The sequence below is a fragment of the Athene cunicularia genome, assembly GCF_003259725.1.
Source record: "Athene cunicularia isolate RWA chromosome 5 unlocalized genomic scaffold, athCun1 chr5_part1, whole genome shotgun sequence".
Taxonomy (NCBI): Eukaryota; Metazoa; Chordata; class Aves; order Strigiformes; family Strigidae; genus Athene; species Athene cunicularia.
The window spans coordinates 18,415,127-18,438,454 of record NW_020799101.1 but is presented as its reverse complement, the minus strand read 5'-3'; the positions used below and the strand labels follow the sequence as shown (position 1 = coordinate 18,438,454).

Sequence of the window (23,328 nt, the reverse complement as noted above, 5' to 3'; positions counted from 1 at the left end):
TTAAATTACTGAAAAGTTCTCAGAAATCAAATAAGGGGTTTTTTAAAATGTAACTTATATGAATCTTTAAAATTTTATTTTCTTTTTTGTATGCTAGTAACACATATTAGAAGGATCATCAAAACCTCTATTCCAGCTATTGTAAAATAAGGCAATCAATTTATTTTCTCTTCAGAACATTATGACACTATCCTCTCACTTGCACGTGATGACCTGCCCAGGATAACCACAAAACCATCTTCAGGAGTTACTAGTAGAAATGAAAACTGTCCCTGGTTCTGAGCACAGGTTTGGAATCAGGCCACATTTACAGTAAGGCTTTGTACTTTCAATCCATTTTTGTGAAAAGCACGTTGCAAACCTAATTCCTTAATTAAACTTTTCCTTTTGAGAAGGAAGAAAGCTGGGCTAGAAGTGGATTATATGAACTGACCATGTTCACAAAGAAATCTTGTTAAAAGAGCAAAGAAGGTCTCTCAGTAGCTAAGACTGCCTATATTGATCTACCCAGTACTTCTCCCACTATACCATCAAGCCTCTGAAAATACCTTATCTTGATTTCTTATCTACTTCTAGATCTCTTGATGTTTAATATTCTTATTGGTACAAATGCTAGTATATATGGCAGTAAGCAGTGTTAAAGGTATCAAATATTTGAACTATCATTCCACATAATTTTAAAAAGGAATGTATGTACAAACTTAAGTACTCAGTGGCTCAGAACTGCCATACTCTCAGACACAATAAAGTCACAATTAGTTAAACCACATGTTCAGCCATTTTACCACCAGCTCAGAGTAACACATAAGGCTGAGCCCAGGAGATGTGATCAATGAAATGAAGGCCAGTAACTAGCAGTGTAGCCCAGAGACTGATACTAGGCCAGATCCTGTTCAAAATCTTCATTAATGATCTGGATGATGGGGCAGAGTGTACCCTCAACAAGTTTGCTGATGATACAGAACTAGGAGGAGGAATTGGCATGCCAAAGGGCTGTGCTGCCATCCAGAGGGTCCTCAACAGGCTGAAAGAATGAGCTGACAGGAACTTCATCAAAGGCTTCAACAAAGACTTGGAAGTACAAAGTCCTGCACCTGGGAAGGAACAACCCCAGGCACCAGTACATGCTGGGGGCCACCCAGCTGGAAATCAGCTTCACAGAAAAGGACCTGGGGGGACACCAAGTTGAACAGGAGGCAACAACGTGCCCTTGCTGGAACGAAGGCCAGTGGCATCCTGTGCTGCATGAGAGGGAGTGTTGGCAGCAGGTCGAGGGAAGCAAACCTTACCCTCTGTTCAGCACTGGTGAGGCCACGCATACAGTACTGCATCCAGTTCAGGGCTCCCCAGAACAAGAGAGATATATGGAGCTACTGGAGACAGTCCAACAAATGACCACTAGGATGAATAAGGGACTGGACTATCCTATGAGAAAAGGCTTAGAGAGCTGTGGTTCTTCAGTCTGGAGAAGAGAAAGCTCAGGGAGGAGGGGGGCTTATCAATGTATATAAATACCTGAAGGGAGGGTACACAGAAGGGGGAGCCAGGCTCTTTTCAGTGGTACCTAGTAACAGGACCAGAGGCAATTAACACAAACTGAAACACAGAAGGTTCCCTCTGAACATCAGGAAACACTTTTTATTACTGTGAGGGTGACTGAGCACTGGCACAGGCTGCCCAGGGAGGTTGTGGATTCTCCCTCCTTGAAAATATTCAAAAGGCATCTAGACACAGATGCAGCCTGCTCCAGGTCACACTGCTTGAGGAGGGAAGTGGGTTAAAATGACCTCCAGAAGTCCCATCCAATCTTAATTATTCCATGATTCTGTTATGTACACACACTAACGTGAAGATGTCAGTCCTCCAGATCCCACCTTCCTACTAACTCCTGCCTAGATAAGTAAAGGCTGGTCTATACTTTGCAACAGATAGAATATAAGATCATCTTAATGGTAAGAGTGATGGCAGAGTTGCAGCTGACTTTCCTCACTAGGCATGACAATTCACTCTATCAGCAGTCACGTGGCTAAAAGAGTAGTCTGAAATGTACCTCTAAGAGCATCGGAACACTTGAAAAGTACAGAACTATCTTTCCCAGAGCACTTCTTTCATAAATATTATGATTTAAATCTTACTCAAAGCATCCTTTCTGAATTTGAAAATTAAGGCAACTCAAGGTGACACAAAAGCAGCAAGATTCCATTTTTCAGATGTATGTTGCACTAGTTCTAATCCAAACACAAGGTTATGAAGTTAGAGTGCGCCACTTCACTGAAACTAGCAGTATGATTTAGGGCTCGTATATACACAGTGATTTGATTACTTTTACTTACACAAAATGCTACTTATGTGTCAGATCCTCATTCTGTTTTCCAGTATGTACTTGAATAAGTTCTTGAGGGACAGAAGTCTTGACACCTTATCTGTGTTTTCACTAATTCAGACTAATGCAAGGAAGGGATCAAACTACTGTAAGAACACAGTAACATCTCAAAATGATTACTCAATCTTCTGTAACTGCTATTTCTTTCCCAAATACTGGTTTCAAAATCATAAATTACATACTACTTCATAAATAATACAGCCAGAAAGTTAACATGCGCTGAAGCTGAAGTAACAGCTCTCAACGCTCAGAAAGACAAGTTTGTTGTGACGAATATTTTTATGCTCAATCTTTGCCTTTCCCCCCCATACTAACATTGAACAATTGACTTAGTCAAAGTAATTAAATCATGTGAAAGATTTTATACTCCCCCAAAACAAACTCTTTTGCCTCAGATAACCTGCAATAATTACTTGTAAAGAAAAAAAAATATTGAAAGCTTGCGAAGGGTATATGCTCTACAGTGACAAGCAAAATCTGTAAGTAACCTGAAATGAGACTTAACAGGGCAGTACTTTTGTTTTTTCACTTCTTAATGCTGATATGCAAGGGAATACATATTCAAATACAGTAATTAGTCGTCAGATCCTGCAGAACTGGGACTGCTTCCATTTCATACTACAACCACAGTTCACATCAGAATTCTGTATATCTCCATGCACTGCTCAGGCACCTTACAGAGGCACAGGCAGCCCCTTTCAGTGATAAGAATATACTGCAACAAAACCAATATATGATATGTGAAAATGCTTGCTCAGTCTAGTTTTCTGGTGACAAATTTTGTCATGAACATTGCAATGAAGATCACTAGGAATGAGGAAATTAGCTCACGCTACAATATAAGTTTTTGCCACTTTAAAATAGTTCAAATAGGACAATGTTCACTAAAATGTTGTGATCCTATTTAACTGTATCAAAACTGAAATTATGCCAGAGCATGAAAACATTTGAATCACCTATAGAACTTAAAAAACTAAGTCTCATTGATGTGCAGTGAGACAGCCTATATGATGACTCAGCTTCTAGAGGTTCCACCCCTCCATTAAAAAAAAAAAAAAAAAAAGCAAAAATTCCAGCTTCAGCTTTTCATTTCTGCCACCTGAGAACATCTTACTGATCTGGTATGAGAATGTCAGTACATGACAGTTGGTAGATGACTAGTAAAATCATACCAGAGAAAAATATGCAAGACTGATAAAAGGCACAAGTAGTCCATTAAAAGAAATCATCTATTGAGGAAATTAGGACATTTTAAAAAAATCCAGTAGCAAAGGATGAACACCAGTATCGTTAAAATAATTTATAAGTTTGAGTGACATCTGAGGTTCAACGCACAATACTTTTTGGGTATGTTTATTATGCTTATCTAGTAGTTTTTTATTTGCTTTTTACAACAAAAAATTCTTACATTTTGAGTCTGTCTGAATGGCAACCACCTGGTCTAACAGTGGTTTATACTGATAAGTAATGTCAAATGAAAGACTTGGCTTTGTGTTCACCTGCCTATGGTTAGAAGGAGGCTAGGTTCAGCCATTCCAAAGGAGAAATACTCCTATTCGTTAACACTTGCACACCTCATCTTGCTGGCTCAGAGGAACAGAAGCTTGAGTTTCAAAAGTAACTGCCTGCTTTCTGAACAGAAAATGAAACAGAAGTCTAAGTAAGGCATGACAAAAAAGGTTCTGTTCTCATTTTAAAAACCCAAGGAAAACACACACACCTACAGCACACATACATTAGCACTATTTTACCCACCATAGATTCACTAATAAGCAGCAACAGTAAGGCTTCTTCTGTATTTTCTTGAGGACAAAAGATGCTGTTCAAAACAAGAATTTAATTGTTGAATTAGAATGCATTACTTTTATGACTAGTTTACACAAATATAGTAAGAGTACTGCAAAAACTGGAAAATTTCCAGAAAAGAGAACAGAGTAACTTGCATAGAAAAAATGACTGGTTAACATGCATTTCTTTGCGATGCTCTAAATTTGCATTTCAGTAAAGTTGGTCAAACACAGTAAGAGAAAAAAAACACCACAGCTGTCAGAGTTGAACACATTCAAATATCCCAAAATTGCACATAAGTTGACAACTGTAAGAAGTAGCCGTAGTTCAACCAACTTCTGGCACCTAATCTATCTGAACCGGATCTACACCCTGATACAAACATCAGCAACAAGAAACTTTCTCACAAGAACCAGACACCTTTTGTATTTTAAGCAATACATGGATAAATATTTCCATTAGGCTTTCATTAACTGTGAATATTTTTAAATAGAGCCATGGCAATCTCTGCCTGCTTGCCATAACCACTGTTACTTCCAAGTGGTTAAAACATTTGTTTTTAATGAAGTACACTTTCTTATGACTTAATACTGAAGGCTTGCAGGGACTAGTTTGCAAACCTTACTGCTTTCTCTGAACACTGGATGCCTTCTGAATACTCTTCTGTGCTGCTGGACAGAGAACAGTTATCTGCATTAGGTACATGACTGGTAGGAATTCATTCATTCATTCTCTCTCACATACAGAATCACAGAATTGTCTAGGTTGGAAAAGACCTTAAAGATCATCCAAGTCCAACCATCAACCCAACATTACCAGTTCCCAACATAAGCAAAAACCAAACCCCAGGATTGCCCAGGACCACATTCAGTTGGATTTTAAATATCTCCAGCGATATTCTCCAGACTCCACAACCTCTTCTGTAAATTTTTTTTCTTAAGTTTTTCAATCTTCTCCATCTGCATTACTTAGCATTGTCCTACTACAGCAAATCATAATCTTGGCCACATCATTATCCCCACTGCTACAATCTAATTCTCAGTTCTCTGGCTCACAGTGCTTTCCAGCTTGTATCAAAACAAGCAAGCAATAGTTGCTGACTATATTAAATATACATATGCAAAATACAAGACCCCATAAGGACTTGTGTGTAGACTAAAAGAAGAGCAGTGCAAAAGTTGCAGATTATGTAAAACAAGCATGCAACAAAGTTTCATTGGATCAAATTTAGTATCAATGACATAAAAAAAATAAATTCAAAAGACAGTGGCAAATGATTAAGATTTCACCAGTGTGCTCTGACAGAAGCACATTACTTTCAGGCAGTGAGTGCAAAATTTTGTCAATATATATTTCTGGCGCTGTCAAAGTGTGTGTGTCTAAGGAAAACTACCTTAGAAACCATTTTTCATTTGATCAGATACAAACAAACAACAAGCTATTAACTTTTAAGAAAAAGCTCAAATTCAAGGAAATGACTATCCACATATAACACTAATTGTGATCGGTTTTGAAAAAAACCCACGCAATTTCAGGAAGGAAGGGATATACACCAAAGCTACTCTAGAATTAACTGTGGGATATGCTACACAAAAATGATCTATAGCATACCACTTAGCTGAATCACTGAAAAAATAAAACTCAACAAAAAGGTGGTATCACAGAGAAATACCAAAAGTAACCTAAGAAGATTAAAAGGTAGCTGCATTGGAAAATAAACTACCTTAGAAACTGCTAGATAAATTGATAGATGTTTTGGTTTTTCACGTTTCAGGGATGAATTTGAACCTCCATATTGCTAACTCTTTCCTTTTTATGATAAAACAGAATAGAGGTCTAGAAACAGCACACAACTTTTAAAATGTGTGATCTCAGATTTGCCATCAAGTTCATGTTTTCTTTTTTATCTCAGGTATAATAAGAGATATTGACTCTACCTTATATCCCAGTACAGAACCAAAAATATATTTTGAGAATTGAGAACAAGAGGTCTTGTGCATACAGTGCAAACTTGTTGAAGCAGCATGTTGTTTCCCTAGTTCTCTTCAAGGATTATATATACAGACACACACACACACAGAGCATAGGAAACATTCCCATTCACATTGGCCAATTCCTTCTATGTATTCAAAGATATAAACTAAATTACCCAGGCACTGTGTAACAATTGTGACCATAGAAACAAGAGAGGTATGAATTCAGCCATACTTTTCTCCAGTGTATACCCTCGGTCTTCTACTGAGCGTGTAATTCTTAGTATTTGAACCTTTTCGAAGCGGATCATCTAGGGGTGATTGGTGAGGAGGATCTTCTAGTGGATTCCAGTAACTCTGTTCACACATGCCTCGTAACAAAATTTCAGCCAGTTGTCGTGCTATCGTCTGTAAAAATGAAAGATACATTTTTTCCTTAGAAAGACCGAATATAAACTCTTCAAAACTGCTTGGATTATTTCTAATGAAGACTAGTCATGCAGAATATATTTTCTGTTATTCTAAAACATCCAAAAAACCAGGCATACTGCTGTTTGAAAGGTACAAGTAGTCAGTTCAATTCTTTCAACGTGAAGAAAAAAAATAGCAATAACAAACAATTTTTCAGTGTTATCAGTTAGATCCAGATACTTCTGAAAGTGTCAACAACACCAACTGTTGCTTCTAAGAGTGGAGCACATCCAGGTATATTTTTAGATATTTTTGTGCTCAGTAACCACTACTGCCTCTCCAGGCCTACAGCAGATGCTTCCGTGGGAGAGACCACAGTGGAACAGATATTTCCCTGTAGTCTGCAGAGAAGACCACAGTGGAGCAGATGTCCACACTGTAGCCTAATGAAAGGATGATGGTGGAGCAGGTTGATATTCCCTGAAGGAAATGCAGCTCATGGGAGGGACCCTGTGCTGGAGCAGGAGAACAGAGGGACTATTATGGACTCACCACAACCCTCCACCTGCCATGCACCACTGGGGAGTGGGAGTATAGGGAGACAAGGTAGAAGAGTCAAGAATGAAGGACTGAAGTTGAACCTGAGAAAGAGGGTGGGGTGAAGGTGTTTTAGTTTTAGTCTTTGTTTCTCACCATCCCACTCTCTTCTAATTGACAATAAATTAAGTTAATTTCTCCCAAGACAAGTCTGTTTTGCCCATGACATTAACCAGTAAGCAAAGTCCCTCAACCCAGAAGCTTTTCTATCTTATTTTCTCCTGGTCATGTTAAGGAAGGGGAGTGAGAGAGCAGCTGGGTGGGCATCTATCAGCCAGCCAAGGTCAACCCACCACAGACAAGTTATAGTCCAAACCCCAACTGACTGGGGCTTCTAACAACTTGTACTTGAAGATGCTGTTTTTTGCCACTGTTGGTAAGGCTCAGCAAGAGCGAAATGAGGTTGTATCAGATCAGCATGAAAAAGTTTCTTCTGACCAACTATTCTTGACACAATATATGCAAGTGTAGAAATGCTTAAATAAATATTATTTAAGTAAATAAAATTAATTTAAAGCTTTGAAGTCATCCTATAATCCATAACCATCAGGTTAATCTCGTCTTTAATGTTTAATATGTATGCATACAAGCTGCATGACTACATATCTTGATGATGAAAACTAGGAGATAAGTATTAGAGCAGGAGAAAGTAAGCAAGATCTACATTTGCATCAGAATTGGCAGTATTTCCTAGCAACAGATGTGTAATGTTTAAACTACAGACAGCACCATATGATCTGCATCTTCCACCTTAATTCCTATAGCATAAGAAGCCCTTCATCTTTTATTCTGTTAAGGTTTGCAACAATATCCCTCTTCACTGAAAGTACATTATTTAATAATTTAATATCCTTACTAGGAATCAGTTATTAAATGAAGTAAGAAGCCAACCACTCTGGAAGTTTTAAAGACCTAATATTAGGAAACTAATCTAGGACATTTTGAAAATCATTACATTACAGCAAAAGATAAAAGCCTTGGCCCTTTATTATATAAAAGATGCAAAAACAGATAAATGACTCTTTTGGTAAAGGCTTCTTTTCTGACAATATAAATAACAAATATTCATGATTTTGCTTTTATCGTTTCTTTAAAAATAAAGAAATGGTAACTTCCAACTAAAAAGAACACACATGAAGACACTGTCCTTTGTCCTTACTACCATTACCTTACAAAACCAGGAAACAGTACCCTTGTGAAACTGTGGTAAATCATAAATAGGGCAGTTATGATTAAGGTTGAAAGTATGGTCAGAGACCAATCAGGCTTTGACCATAACCACAAATAGGAAAGAGAAACAGGAGAGACTGGGTGTCAAGCATTCCTTTTTATTTTAATCATTCACATAAGCTAGGACATGTAACCTTATAAAGCGGTGGATAACAGATCCTGATCAATATGCTGTGTAACTGATTGTCTCTAACTCATCCACTATATTTACCCTTTACCTGCCTACTACAATTCAGATGCAGCAATAGGAATATGGTTTAATATAACTTACCATTCGCAGATTTTGTGTAGTTCTTGTTTCTACAGCTCTCAGTAACTCTCTAAATCTACCAACTCCTCTTGTCAAGTTCCTGCATATAAACATAGAATTTGACAGTATTCCAACTTGGATGTAGTAACACCTTAGTATATTACTCAATAAAGTTGTTAAAATACATGATATCGTATTTTTTCCCCCACATATCATCATCACCTTTCTATGAGAGAGATATAGATATTTTCATCTGGGAAACCCACCACTGATTACTGTAACAATATTCCCTGTTACTTGATTGAAAAAATAAATATTTTCATGATCAGTAGATAGTTCAAGAGAAAGCAAGGAAAAGTATAAGGAGTGACCACTCCAAAAAGGGAAACAAACAAATCTGAAGTTGGTTCGCTAGTACAATGGCTTTAATTTTCAATTACATTAGGCTTCAAAGTATAGACTTTGGAAAAAAAAAAAACAAATCATTTTGTTTTAGCTACCTCTTGACACCTTAAAATAGGGAAATAAATACGGAGTAAATCTTGTAATCCTCAGTGAAAGAAATGTAAAATTTTAAGCTACTTTCAGAGAGGAAAGAGCACAGCAAGGCCCTCTGTATGGCCAGAAGACGACTGGGGGATCAGTGTTCTGTTCTTGACTCCAGCTGTTTTTTGGTGTGGCTTCTGCAACTCAAGTTTCTCTGTCTATGCTGATTCCACTTCTGCTGCCTGAATGGCTTTTGCAAAGTGATTCAAGACCCTCAGAGAGAAGACATCATTCATATTAGCAATTTTAGCAGATGTGAATTTTCTTCTCAAACAATAGTTTTGAATGGTTTTACAGCTTTATCTTTTTCTTATCTCTTTATCAGTTAATTCAGCTTTGTTATTCTACTGCACTTAAAAGCAATTGCAGATTTTTTTTTTTAATATTAACACCGTTTGTCTTTAAACTGGTGACGAACTTGGTCTGCCTTTTTGCTGAGCTGAACAACTGAACTCTGCAACCTCAACACATAACGTAGGATAGTCATTTCACTATTCGAAGTTTATTTGCAAAATATAATTATTTTATCAAAAACATGGTTTGTGTGAAATCATTGTTGTTATGTTATATAGTTGTATTATCTTAAGATGTGATTTTATGTGCAAGTTGCCTATTTACCTAACATGGGCTCAAACTGCAACTTTGTACAAATTCCAAAAAAGCCAGCAGTTTTACACAGATCCTTTCTTTAAATTTAGTTACAGAATACCTGAAACCAGTGTTTGATGCAAGAGATCTTGTTGTAGAACTGTAGAAGTCTTATCGCTTTACCTAAAGACCTACTCATTTATTCCATTCTTCAGATTACATGACAGAGGTCATCTCTGCTCTGTTTTATATAATAAAGAATTATCAGCATATTTCAGAGACTTTAGTCTCCATCACAGACAGACACCTTTTACTAGTACAATTTCACCTTCTAAAATATTTACATATAAGCTCATTTAAAAAGAACTAGCATTTCCAAATAACAAAACCTGTATAAACAGGTTGAAAGTTATGTCAAATTAAGACACAAGCTGATTAAATAGAACTAATCACCAGTCACACAAGAAATAATGACTGTTGTAAAAAGTCCACGTTACAGCAGAGCTTGACCATAGAGTGACCAGTTAGCATATATTAAAGAAAATTAATCTTGTGTATACATCTAACATGGAAACAACTGCATGAAAGTCTATATTTATTTATATATTTCATATAGGCAGGCCTCAATATCTAATGAATACTACACCAGCTTCATATACTAATAAAGTAAGTACAGAAAGTCAGTAGGCCAAATTTTCAGAAAACCTCTGTACTCAATGGAAGCTGGATACCTTCAGCACCTTTGGAAAGCCAAAATACATACCATTCAGTAATACCACATGCCAAATATTTTAGAGAGCCAAGACCAGACCACTGGAATCCCAGCTTTAAGTCCTAAGTGCATATTTCCCATGAATGGAGCTTTCTCTCAAGGACTGTATTGCAAAGTCACAGATGTGTCCTCATAACAAGATTTAAAAACCCAGAGTTGCCAAAAACCTGAAATGTCCCCTGCAAAACTGCCAAAAAAGAGTAAGAACTTGTCAGCTTGAAACACTGATTTCCCAGTACAGATGAAATATATACTATGTAGTAGAACTTCAAAGCACAATCGTTTAAATCTTTATGAAATTGCAGGAATTAGCATTTCTTTCCATATGAAGTTTACTACTTTTCATGTGTTACAAGAACAACAACAACAAAAAACCTTGATGAAAAAGAATGCAACTTCTTTAAAAGTCCTTAAGAACTTTCTGACAGGTTGTTATTAACTACCTATTACATTTTCATAAGCATCTGCAAGGGTTTGAAACTTGTGACTGAAGTTCTACTGTATCATGGAAAAAGCAGTAAGATCATACAAGAAAAAATTCTGTTAAAATACAGAATTGTTTGCTTCATAAAGCATTTAACACTAATCCACTGCACAAGTGAACACAAGCACAACACAGAAGTATACTAAAAAAAACCACAAACACTTCAAACTAAAATCTAAATCACCCAATAATTGAGTTAAATGCTTTGAGAGACAAGTAATGAAGCAAAATATACCATGAACAATATGGTAGATCTCCACACTGCATTGCTTTTAGCAAAGTACATTTCCTGTATTTGTTAACAGTTTGTAACATTGGGGAGAAGAGGGTGGTGGCTATTCTGGCACATACTTTTCCTGCCTAACCTAGGAAGCACACAACTTTTACCTGCTTTTCACTATGATGTGCCTTCATGTTAGGAGTTCCGCCCATGCTGATTGAATGCCAGAGCAAAAGGGCAGGTTAACTTAGAAAACAATGTCCCACAGTGTCTGTAAACGACTTTGAGATCCCTTCCCTTCTCAAGACAAGAAATTTTAAGGTACATGAACATGCACTCAGAGCTGACACGTTTTCAGTAATTTCAGACAAGACAAAGACAGCCCATAGATACGCCACTGCTTGTTATGTACAGGTATTTATATGACTGCCTCCATCAGAATATACTTGAGGCAAGCCCTTTGAATTGCATCTTCCTAGTTTTTAAAGACTAATTAAAATGTTTGCTGCTTTAAATCTTCAAGAAAAAAACAAAACTTCTTTGACTGTAAGTAGCACTATACTAGTTACAGACTGAGAACCAGGATTCAAAAGTACAATCTACTATCCAAATTGATGCCCTTAGGGCTAATTTGATCCATCTGTCCACATATTTGCACCCTAAACTCCAACAATTTATGTCAGAACCTAATTAATTATTGTGATGCAAGATCAACTTTTATGCTCCTTTGAAAACTTCAGGCAGCATTTCTGTTTAGAATAATTAAAATATTTTAACTGTACCCACGCAAAGGTGCTCACTCCTAAGCAGAGAGATCAATAACTGCAGGTATGATACATGCAAAGTGCAGGATGAAAATTATGGGGCAATAAGGACAAACTTTCAATGCATGATCAGAAGACCTGAATATAAGCATGTAGGTCAGCATATGAAACGTTTGGCACAGACTTTGTCATTATCACCATCAAGAAGCCTCTTAGCTTTAAAAAACACGTTTGGCATCAGACACCACAATGTTTTGGCATTAGTGGTCCAGACAAACCTTACACCTGAGACTAATACTTATCTTTGTGTTTTTAAACATACACACACACACAAAAAAAAAAAGGGAGAAAAAAAAAAAAAAAATCAAACCGTACAATAAGAAGCAGTCTATATTTGAAAGATGTTAGGGAAAAAAAAAAGGGATTGAGGTCTAATCACAATATACTCAAAACAGGCTACAAAAGAAATCTAACCTCAGAAAGGCTGGTAAGATTAATTTATTACTTTGTATTTACAGCATGTTTTGATAATATCTTCTGCATTAGTGTAAGAATGGCTTTGTCAGGCGTTTTCCCTTATGCTTATCAATTAAAACCCCTAAATCTTTAGTCTTTAGTCTAACATCACATTTTATAGATTAAACATGGGATTATAATACATTTTCGTTTAGTGACCTTAGACCAAACCTTAACTGCTCTGCAATTTGTTGGTTAAATTGTCAGTAATTCTCCCAGTTAAAAGAGAAAAATATATCCAGAGCCATGCCAGTGAACAGGTTAAGTTACTTATACTAGCCTATTACCTTACAGTATTTTGCTTAGAAAATATTCATGTTTCGAAAGGAGAGAAGCCAATAACAATGAGATGTTGATTGCTTGATCAGAGCCATGAAACAGAAATTGCTTTTGGAACTGAGCCCGCTTCCCAAATGCACATTCTCTCTTCTTCTCTCTTTCTCTCTGTATTTGTATACAGAAAAAGAAATGCAATGTTTGTGAACTCAATGATACATTGTAAGTTTTGAAGTTTGGGTTTTTTTCTCCCAAGAATACAAATAGCAAAGAAAAGAAAGGTATTTGTTTTAAAAGTTATTTGTTTTAGAAGTAAGGAGGAAGGTCAGGCAAAAGTCTTGATACACATGCCCATTAGAACAGTATCATTTCAGTAACTTTGGTATGACTGACATGTTTACAAAAAACCCCCAATGATTTAAATCCATACACTCTAGCTAATAACTTTTGGCCTATTAATAGTAATGTACACAGTATTAAGACCATAAATTATTTTATAATGAATCAAGTTACTATATAAGCAAAAAGGAAGAAATTGAGATTAACTCTTCAGCAGTAAGAGAACAACAGTCTCATAGCGAGGCATGCTATTTACCATCCAAGAGCAATTGCTTTATAGAACCCTACAAAGATGACTTTAAAATGGTCTGAAGTTCTATGGCTTTCTGCAATAACTTTAATCAAGACCTGACATCAAATGAACACGGCTTCTGTACAACTGATGATGCTTCAGATGTTTGTGACTAATGTCTGTGTCTGTTCTCCCTCAGGTTTAAGGGGGGTGGAGGGAAGCATAATTTTATCCACAATTAGAAAAATAATGGATCTAATTCAATTGAAGTCACCTCAAGCAAACATCGTGGAAAGGTTTAGGTATCTTTCTACAAAAGGCAACACAGTTGCAGCTTCAGACATTTCTGTTTTCCCTGTCTTCCTTTCATACTTATACTTTCAATATTCTCACAATACTGTATAATTTCCACAAAACATTGATTATCACTGGGTATTACTTTATGAATTACATGTAGAAAATCCTTTATTTCCTGCCAGAATTTACACTATCCTTTTTTTAAGCACACTTTAAGAAAAATCATCATGATACACTTCTCATTTTACCCATTGTTAACTCATGTAGAAAGAAAAATCCCAAGTATCTCAAATTCACTACAGAAAATCATGTTTGCTTGATGCTTGAAGGTTCTTGATGGATGTTTGGGCTTATAAATGAAACATCTTCAGTGTGCCATTACGGCTATTTGAAATAGCCCAATCAAGTAGCAGTTCTTGCATTTGTGCATTCAAAATGAAAACACTCCCTAGACTCCAGTTCCACTGGTAGCTAAGTCTACCTCTGAAAGAGGAAGGTCTCACTCTCCCCATTCTCCTCTCTTGGTGTTTGATCCTTTTCCCCACCATTCTTCCTTCTTCTCATCTTCCTACTCTCACCTGAATGGCCTTATCGCTTCTCTCACAGTCACATCAGGTATTATCACACCTTCCAGTGAATCAGTTCGCCTCAGTAAAATGACAGAAAGCTGTAATTTCTTTGCTGTTTGTTTTCTGCTGTTTCGAAGAATAAAATGACTCCACAGAAGAGCCAAAAAAATACCTGAGCCAGCAAAAAGCAAACAAGAAAAATGCATGCCAGGAGTGTAGGTATGGGGAAGATGAGAGCAGATAACTCCAATTTATGTAGCCAGGACACTACACATTTTGTTCACCGTTTCTCCTGACACCACCTCAGCTCTTCCTCAGAATGTCCCTTCATGTTAAGTGTACATATACAATGCACTATATACATGTATATATGTGCACGTGTATACAGTAAGTACCAGATTCAACTACTAAGGCACAAGGACTGGATTCACAAAAGGACTTCTGTTACTGGAGAAAGAGCGCATTAGCAGACTTGCGCTTTACCTCCTGTTATTTTGCAAGCTTCCCTCTTCAAGCAGAGGTCTAGCCAGAGGAAGAAATGGGGGTAGGTTAAGAAGGTGCCAAATAATAAACAAAAAAAGCCCATTCTTAAATTCACAAGAAAAAAGTCTAAACATGCCATAAATTTTTATTAAGGAAGTTAACAGAGGAAATAAATAGAATTTACTCTGGTAAATATTTAATACTGTATTGCACATCAGTCAATTTCTATGGTCATAAACTCTACAGAGTATTTCATCTATATTTAAAAGAAAACATTGAAAACTCCTACAAAACTAGAAGGAAGCATGTGGAGCCTCAACAGTGATTTTGTTTACAATACCGAACTGAAGACCTAGGAGGCCACTCAGTTTAATAGCAAGGATGATAAAAGCACAGAGAACTTCAGCAGAGACCAACATGGGCATGGTTTTACAACCTGCCTTAAAGATTCGAAGGTCAGAAATCAGCAGCAGAAACCATACAGGAAGTAACATGCAAGATTTTAAGCAGCAACAAAACAGCTGGGATGCAAAGTGTAACACTTGATAGAATCCAAAGAGCCAATCTGAAGCAACAGAGCAAATATTTGATCAGAAACAGTGCTGAGCAACAACAAACAGGGCCAAACCCTGAGTACTGGGTGTGGTTCAGCCATCCCAGTAGTGACACTGAAGAGAAGGGGTGAGAGGTGTAGAGAGCCACCCTTGCAATGAAAGCAAACGAGGGGCAACATCTATGAAGAATTAAGCTGAGTTCTGAAGGGGGGATTCACTGACATTGTGTGTCTGTCCAACATGAAAACCAAAGAATAACATAGTGGACAGAGTGTGGAAACAGCAATACGTTAAGTGTGAAAAATGGCAGCAAAAATGAACCAGGGAAGGAAGAATAAGAAAAGAACCAAATTAAAAGGTTATTTTACTGTTGATTTTCTCACTCTCTTGGTAACCCCTGAAGATGTTTAATTTTGAAGATATTGCTTCTGGTAGAGCTAGAGATGTTAAAATCAGACGACCATGCACAGTTTTCCACTACTTTAAGTTGTTCATGTGCCATTTATTCATCAGTACAGTTAATTAGAGTTTTGTCCTCTTATTGCCAACTCTTGTATTTGCTATCAGGTTGTTATACTAAAAGAAAGTAAAATGGAGGACAAGATTTCCTTTCCTCTTTTGTACACAATGGCAATTCTGAAAATGCTTACTAAGCTGTCTTTTATATTCTTCAAATTAATCATGAACCAGTGTTCAACGTAATTGAATACATTAACTTGGGGAAAGGCAGGGAGAGCGAGCCCAAACTCTCCAAATTCATACTATATACAACACACAAAATGTGACAACAGGGACAACACTTTCTGAAAGGAAAAGCCTGTGCAAATACTTCAAAACATACAAGTAGAATATTTATTAGTAATCACCTTTCTTTATACTCCTCCTCCATTCATTTCGGGTAAGAATTCATATAGCATGAGGCTTACAGCAACACTTCTTTCAGAAAAGAGAACATAAGACAACCTCTATAAAACATCTTGCCAATAGTCTTATAAAAATAACACAGTGAAGTAAATGAGATCACTTCTGAGTTGCTTACCAGACACGCTTCTGAATGTGAACTCTGAGGAGCTACTCATTTCCAAAAAAACTGTTTTAAAATACCCATGCTGCAGTAACATGGGGATTTGGTAAACAGAAAGGCCCTGAAACTGTCAAAATTATTTATACATATGCACTACACTTATGCACAGGAAAGAAATACAATGTACAAAGGCATTACCATATTCCCAGAGAAGGAAGTGTTACTTTCGCCTCAAAATACAGCGTATCAAACAGGAGTTCAGAAAAACGTGGTTTGGGACAGTGGTCTAGCATTGGAAAGAGAATTTGGGAGGCAGAAAAGGTCAGATCTAAGAGGTGTACCAGACCCAGAGAAAACTATTTCAGTACAAACACCAAAATGCCTGCATGTCAACCCCCCCCAAAAATTACTTCTCAGTAAACCAGCTGTGTAACACATTATCTTGCCGGTTACATATTTTAAAATGAAAGGATGTGGAAATCAGGAGGCAGGAAGGGGAATTTTCCAATATTCACTTGAAAACATACAAGTAAAGCTTGCACGCTTTTCAAGCGTCAACCAGTGGCTAGCGTTTCTGTAACATGTATTACGTCTCTAAGGTATTCACAGCACTGAATACTCACCATGGTCAGTTTAACAACGCTTTTTATCTTAAAAAAATAGAAACAACTTTGTAAATTGTTTGGCCAGTGACAAGGAAATAATTTGAGTCATGGATACTTCGATAGAATCAATGTGTTTTCAAAGGCCTTTAGTCTCAGTAACAAATGAAAACAGACACACATAGCCTCAAACACCCGCACAGTACTCAGCTTTTCTTAGTACTGTACCAGTCTTCTGTTCATCGATTTCTGAATATATAAAAACACTGGTACAATTCGATTGATGTACAGCACTGCCTACAGCTTACAAGGGTAGTGTTGAAGTATCAAATAAAGTAATTTGGTAACTCTTTGCAAAAAAAGCTTACAAAAAGTTATTACTATCTAAAATAAAGACAACTTGTCTTTTAGTACTAGGGGGGTTTTGTGGGGTTTCTTAAAGGTCTGTACATAATTAGTCTCCTAGTTCTTCCAAGAGCCACTTTCCTTTATTACTACTGTGACTGAAATACCGTTTCCCTGGCAAACTTACCTTAAGGCTTAGCAAATCACTTTCTACTACTATCATAAAGAAATCTAGCACCAATTAGTTCTCCTACCTGCTAATTTTCTCCTTTTGAAGTTAACTGGGTCAATTAACATTTTTGCAGTTAAAATTGGTAGCTTCAATCATTTTTAATCAATTCAAAAATATTCAACATGAAAAAATAACCGATGTAATTAGCAAGCAGTAATTCAAAATACTGAAATGTTAAACTATTACTAAAGCTTTAACAGAAATGGCCAAATGCTACATTCATAGAAGAAAATCTTTTTCTCGGTGAAAATAACTATCATCCAAGTACAATTAACAAAGTGTTCTTTAAAGAAAAATCAGTATTAACAGAAACAAACTCAAAAGCCTTAATTAGTTGTAGGTTAGTGCATCTCACATTCAGGTGATATATCTCATGAATGTTGTTCACAACACACCTAAATCCCAAACTTCAGAATCTGAACCTCCATCTCTGGCAACAGGCAGAACAACTGGGCAAGGCCCTGAGCAAGCTGCTCTACACCAGCCATGTTCTGAGCAAGGGTTTGGCCCAAATTGCCCCTCGAACCCCCCTTTCAACCTGTGAGATCCTATGAATCTATATCATACAAGTTGCAAGGGAAGGGATAAAAAGAAGAAAAAGAAATTAAAAACTTCTGGCATGCAAAGCAGTGTTTTTCATAACAATATGAAAACCGGAGAAGGAAATAAAAACAAGCACATTAAATACATCAGTAAAGAAAGCATTTTGGGGGGGAGCAGGGGAAATGCACTAAGTATTCCCCCCCAGTTTAAGGATCCAGTACCATTGTTTGCTGCCCATCACAACACAACATAAAACCAAAACCTTGAATGTGGTATTTGCAAACACAAGCAACAGCCACAATCAGCAAGTCTTGTAGTACAGGGGCTAAGAAATGCTAAGTATCTTCTGGGAAAAAATGATCTAGTCAGAATTCCAACTGCATATTATTAATATCAAAATTCAACATCAACTCAGATACTAACATAACTTTTTCAGTGTGCCTTGTATAACTAATTATTACAAAAGTTATTTGAGAATATTTTGAACAGAAGTGATTTCTTCATGTTTATAGCCACCTTTGTCCTCCACATAAAGCTGCCAGAGTTCCTATCTGTAACTTCACAATGGAATCTTATTTTAAACTCTTGAAGTGAAGACAAAATTGTGAACAATAAACACAAAACAAAGACTGAAAGAGAAAGCATTCTTGACAGATGACTTTATATGGATATCTGAGGGAATAATAATTTCCCCCCGTATGAGTAAGAACAGTGTCTTAAATAAGGATGTGGAAAGCATCTGATTTGACAGATATTAAACTATCCTTTGAAAACTCATTTTTGTTAGCAACTGTAAACCAGTGATTTTTGTCTGTATTTTGAATACATTCTGTCTTTCCGAACCACACAAACATGAAACCAGTTATCTCCAGGACAAAGTTGCTTTGAAAACTAGAATAGAATTCATTTAGTTTACTTTCCAATACAGCAATGACATCTCACATGTAAAGAATGAGATACTTCATAGGACTTCAGCGTTTTTGAATTCCATCTTACTTTCTATCCTTCACATAATGACCAATTGGTTTTGAGACAGATGTAGGATATGCAACAAGACCTCAACAGATTTCAGAGAGTGATGGGTAGCTAGCACTGTATTTAATACTAGGATAGAAGAATTACTGGGTACATAAATTAATGTTCTTTCTCTCTCAGGGGCATTTTACTTGAAATTAGTTATGTTAAAGTATTAATGTCAAAGTTCCTGTGTTTACAGCTTTTCTTGGAACAACATCAGGAGTTTAAACTCCTGCAATCTGAAATTACAAAGCAACTACTAGACTAAAAAGAAGTTGTGTAATCAGCTTGAAAGACATTTAAAGTTACATATTTCATAATATTTTTTTAAAAGTACATAAACCCTACGTTTATGAACACATTTTAGAACAGTTTCCTCAACTCTTCATTACTCATTTCCAAACTGAAATGCTCCTCTCCTCCCAAGTGAAAAAAGATTATGTAGTTTGATTCTCTACTAAAATTACGTACACTTTGGAAGAAAACATTAATTTCAGATTTGTGTCTTAATAGAGAAATAAAATATTCTTCCATTCAGACTATAGCCACTTTAATTTTTTTTCCAATAGCAGTTAGACCAAGTTAAGTTTCAAACATTTTCTGGGTTTTCATACAAGATAATGCATATCTGAAAGTCACTTAATCCTCTACAAAAACTTGATTTCTTGTCTTAAAAGAAAATCTCTGTACAGTTAGCGAAAAAGGGGATGTTTAAAGCGAATCAACCAGCTTTCTGGGTAGCCAGAAATATTCCCTACATTACTACTAAAATTATGCTCTTAAATTATAATCTTTTCTAGTTTGTAACTGATATATATGCACAAAAATGATCCTTCCACTTCAAGTGGAAGAAGTGCAATTAAAAGCAGTGATAAGCCATCTGACCCCTAGATATGCAACAACCACAAAAACCTACTCCACAGCAAAAAGCCTTCAGACAAATTCAATTTTCCAGCAGATTTTGAGAGATGTTTATTAGTACTTAATGCAGTGGAACTGAAGTCTAAAAAAAACAGAAAAAAAAAAATCCATAAACATCTATTCAGATCCTTCAGAATGCTCTAATGCATAAATTCCTATAGCCACTATGCTGGTAACAGGATAACATTTGAACTGACTCAAACGAACGCCAGGTTACAATCTGATGAACAGAACTTTTATTTCACATTCAACTCTCCTGAGTGTCAGCCTCACTTCATGAACATATACAAATAAGAGATTCCACTGCATTGCAATATGAATAGCAGATTAAGTCTGCCTGTAAAAACAGACAGACACACTTTTCCTCTTCTCCTTCCCCATCACTCACAAGTAGTTCAACTCTGGTGATTCCTTGCCTCTTCCACAGGATTGAAGCCCTTTTAACATTTACAGCTTCAACTGCAAAAGAAGTTTATTTAAAATAAATGTTTCTGTTTCTAAACTGCCTATATTAAAGATATCTACATTTCCTCTCTTTGAAATTATTCATATAATCTTCACAATTTTAGATTAAATTAAAACTTCAAGTATGTTGTAAAGCTTAGTGGAAAGATCTTGAATATAATTTCTATAAAACTAACATCAGGAGAGATGACAAGTTTAAAAAATAAGCAAAGCATCCTTAAAATAAATGTATTAAAAAGCATGCTATAAATTTGTCCCTATTAGAAAAGTATATATGTAAAGTTCTGTTCAGTTCTGGTAAAACAAAGTTAAAAACTACAATAAATAAATAAATAATCAAAACAAAACAGAAGGGACCCGTAAAAGCAGCAGCATAACTAGCAGCCTGGAACAACAACCATATTAGGAAATCTTGAAAGAATTGGGATTGGCTCTAAATTAAGAAAAGAAACTAAAGGATATAATGGCAGGAATATGTAAAATAATAATGGGCACAGAGCTATTTTTCCTAACACCTCACTTCCTGTCATACCACAGAAAAAAGCAGCACTTCCAATGAAATTGGAAGAAACTTAAAATTAAATGTAGCACGTGTAATTAGCTTGTAAACAGCATGTGATCATTGTACTAAGGACTGCAAAAAAGATTATATACTTATGTCAGAGTTAACAAGAACACCAAGAGTTTCACTGTGAAGGATTAAAGTGTACATGAAATACAATCAACCTTTCACAGGTCACACCAGACCAATACGGTCTGGGAAGAAGACTCCTCTGGGCTGGATGTTCTTTAATAACCCCACTGCATGACTTTTTTGTGTGGCTGTTTTTTGTTTTCTTAATTAATCTTAATCTGCAATGTCTGCAGATTGATTCTACGCACATATCAGATTAATCGGACCATTTCCGTTCCTGGTCTTCAATCAAAATTCTTCAAAAGATGGATTTTTTTAGCTTATTCTTAGCCATGATTGCCACTGGGATTCCTTCAATAAGTATATTTTATTTATCTTCTGTGCAGGCATGAACACAGAAATTTTATTTTTAGCTCCAGTAAATGAAAAAAATTAACTTTCAGAACATTCCATACCTTCTGCAATTAAACGATGAAACCAGAACTAAAACGTAATTCTGATTATATGTACTGCAGCACTATTACATTACTTTAAGAATGAGATTTCAAAAGTATAGTGATCATTTCCATCCTGAAATCCCAGAACAGTTTGAAAACTTGGATAGTCTTTTGCCATCAGCACATTAAAATCTCGAACTCTTTACAGACACTGCACAATTTCCTTTCATCTCCTGTTTAAGTATTTGAAAGAATGAGAAATATTTTTGGTACAATACAGTAGTCATATCAAGAGTTCCAATATTTCAATCAAACCACATCATCCTAGTGAAATAAGAAGCTTGCAGACAAATTTTTAAACTACGTGATTTCCACAACAAATCTCAGAAATGTACTTAAAAACCATTTGTGCCAAGTTTTGAAGCTCTTAAAAATGGAGAGTTGTATTCCTTTTTTCACCTTCTGTGATATCTGAATTTATTTTTAGGCTCTTAAAGGAAGCCTTATTTAAAATAAATTATAAAGGATCTCCCATGCAGAATCAAAAAGTATTTATAAAGCGGGTACAATGGAGATTGTATACTTGTATACATACTGTTGATCTTCATGCACATTTATCCTGCAGCATAATGTTAAAATAAGTGATAACTGAAGAGATTTCGAAAAAAATTACGAAATCAAAATTATAAAACCCAAGAGTTTCAATATTTTGTCAATCATTTTTAACAGTGTCTAGTTAAGAAAGTAAAAGAAATGTCAAATAGTTAAAATTTAAGGTATTTTAAGTTCTCACATTTAGTAAGTAAAATATGAAATGCTTTCTGTTTAATATATTTTGCTCAACCAATTTTACAGTATGTAAATAAATGCAATATGGGCAGCCTTACTATTTCAATCAAAATGTTACTGTTTTATTAATGAGGCCTCATGATTACACAGTCCACAATTGCTAAAAAATTATGATGCCCAGTTAGATAACAAATTCAAAACTTAAACAAATAAGCAAACACAAAAAAAGGAGAATCAAATCTTACCCATTCTTGAAATATAAAACATGTGCTCTTTGAAGTCCTGTTTCCAGGAAAAAACCAAGTTCTTGTTCATGTGCAGTGGGCCCTGGCTTAGGGCTTCTGTTTTGTATATTGGCATTAATTACCTAAGAGAACAAAAGAAAAAGGAAAAAATATGTATTTAGAAAAAAAAAAATAATCAAGTTTTGTGGACTTTTACACAGAAGTTAATACCTAATGTCGGAGAAGTCGCTTTCATTTGAAGGTGGTGGCTATCCTTACCTCCATTCCCACCTAAATATAAATCTTTTTGCTCTTGGCTATACTCTTAAGGGTAATTTCTTCACCAAGCAGAAATGCTGCTAAGAAAAATTTTATAATACTTTTCCAGAAATTTTTATTAAGAATGGTATACCAAAGTATATGAAAAAGTATATTTGCAACCTTATTCAGTAGCAGTCGATGGTATTAAAAACTTAAAACATTTGCAAGTCACTGCTGCAGAAAGCAGTACGAAGATTAAGTCATCTCCAGAGTGATTTCCAAAACATAATTTAGAAATAACTTAATTTGTATTACATCAACATTAAAAATTCACTCTCAAAACGGAGAGCTATCAGCTTTCATTTGCCTTCATGTTCACCACACATAGTCTACCAGCCACTAAAAGACATTAACAAAACAACCAAGAAAACCCAAAGCAAAAAACCCTAATAAAAATGTGTATTATTTAAAGTTTGAATTACGTTTCTTTTCCCCATCACATCAAAGTATTCTTTCCCCTTCCTTTTGCTTGTGTGATCATAACTTTATCTTACATTCTCTC

At 35.8% G+C, this 23,328-nt stretch overlaps 1 protein-coding gene across 4 annotated transcripts in view; it reads right to left on the bottom strand.

The window, feature by feature from the left end:
• The window catches only part of TTC7B (tetratricopeptide repeat domain 7B), a 120,688-nt gene that overhangs the window by 82,422 nt on the left and 14,938 nt on the right, over nucleotides 1-23,328 (bottom strand). Inside the window, exons 4-8 of one of the 4 annotated variants that reach the window (XM_026849657.1) lie at nucleotides 22,527-22,648; nucleotides 22,088-22,111; nucleotides 8,654-8,783; nucleotides 6,380-6,552; nucleotides 4,139-4,202 (exon numbers count right to left, since the gene is read on the bottom strand). In XM_026849657.1, the coding sequence (XP_026705458.1) occupies nucleotides 4,139-4,202; nucleotides 6,380-6,552; nucleotides 8,654-8,783; nucleotides 22,088-22,111; nucleotides 22,527-22,648 (513 nt within the window). Of the gene's footprint in view, nucleotides 1-4,138; nucleotides 4,203-6,379; nucleotides 6,553-8,653; nucleotides 8,784-11,409; nucleotides 12,325-22,087; nucleotides 22,112-22,526; nucleotides 22,649-23,328 lie in introns of those variants that run through there. The other 3 variants (XM_026849658.1, XM_026849659.1, XM_026849660.1) reach the window with 3 other exon arrangements.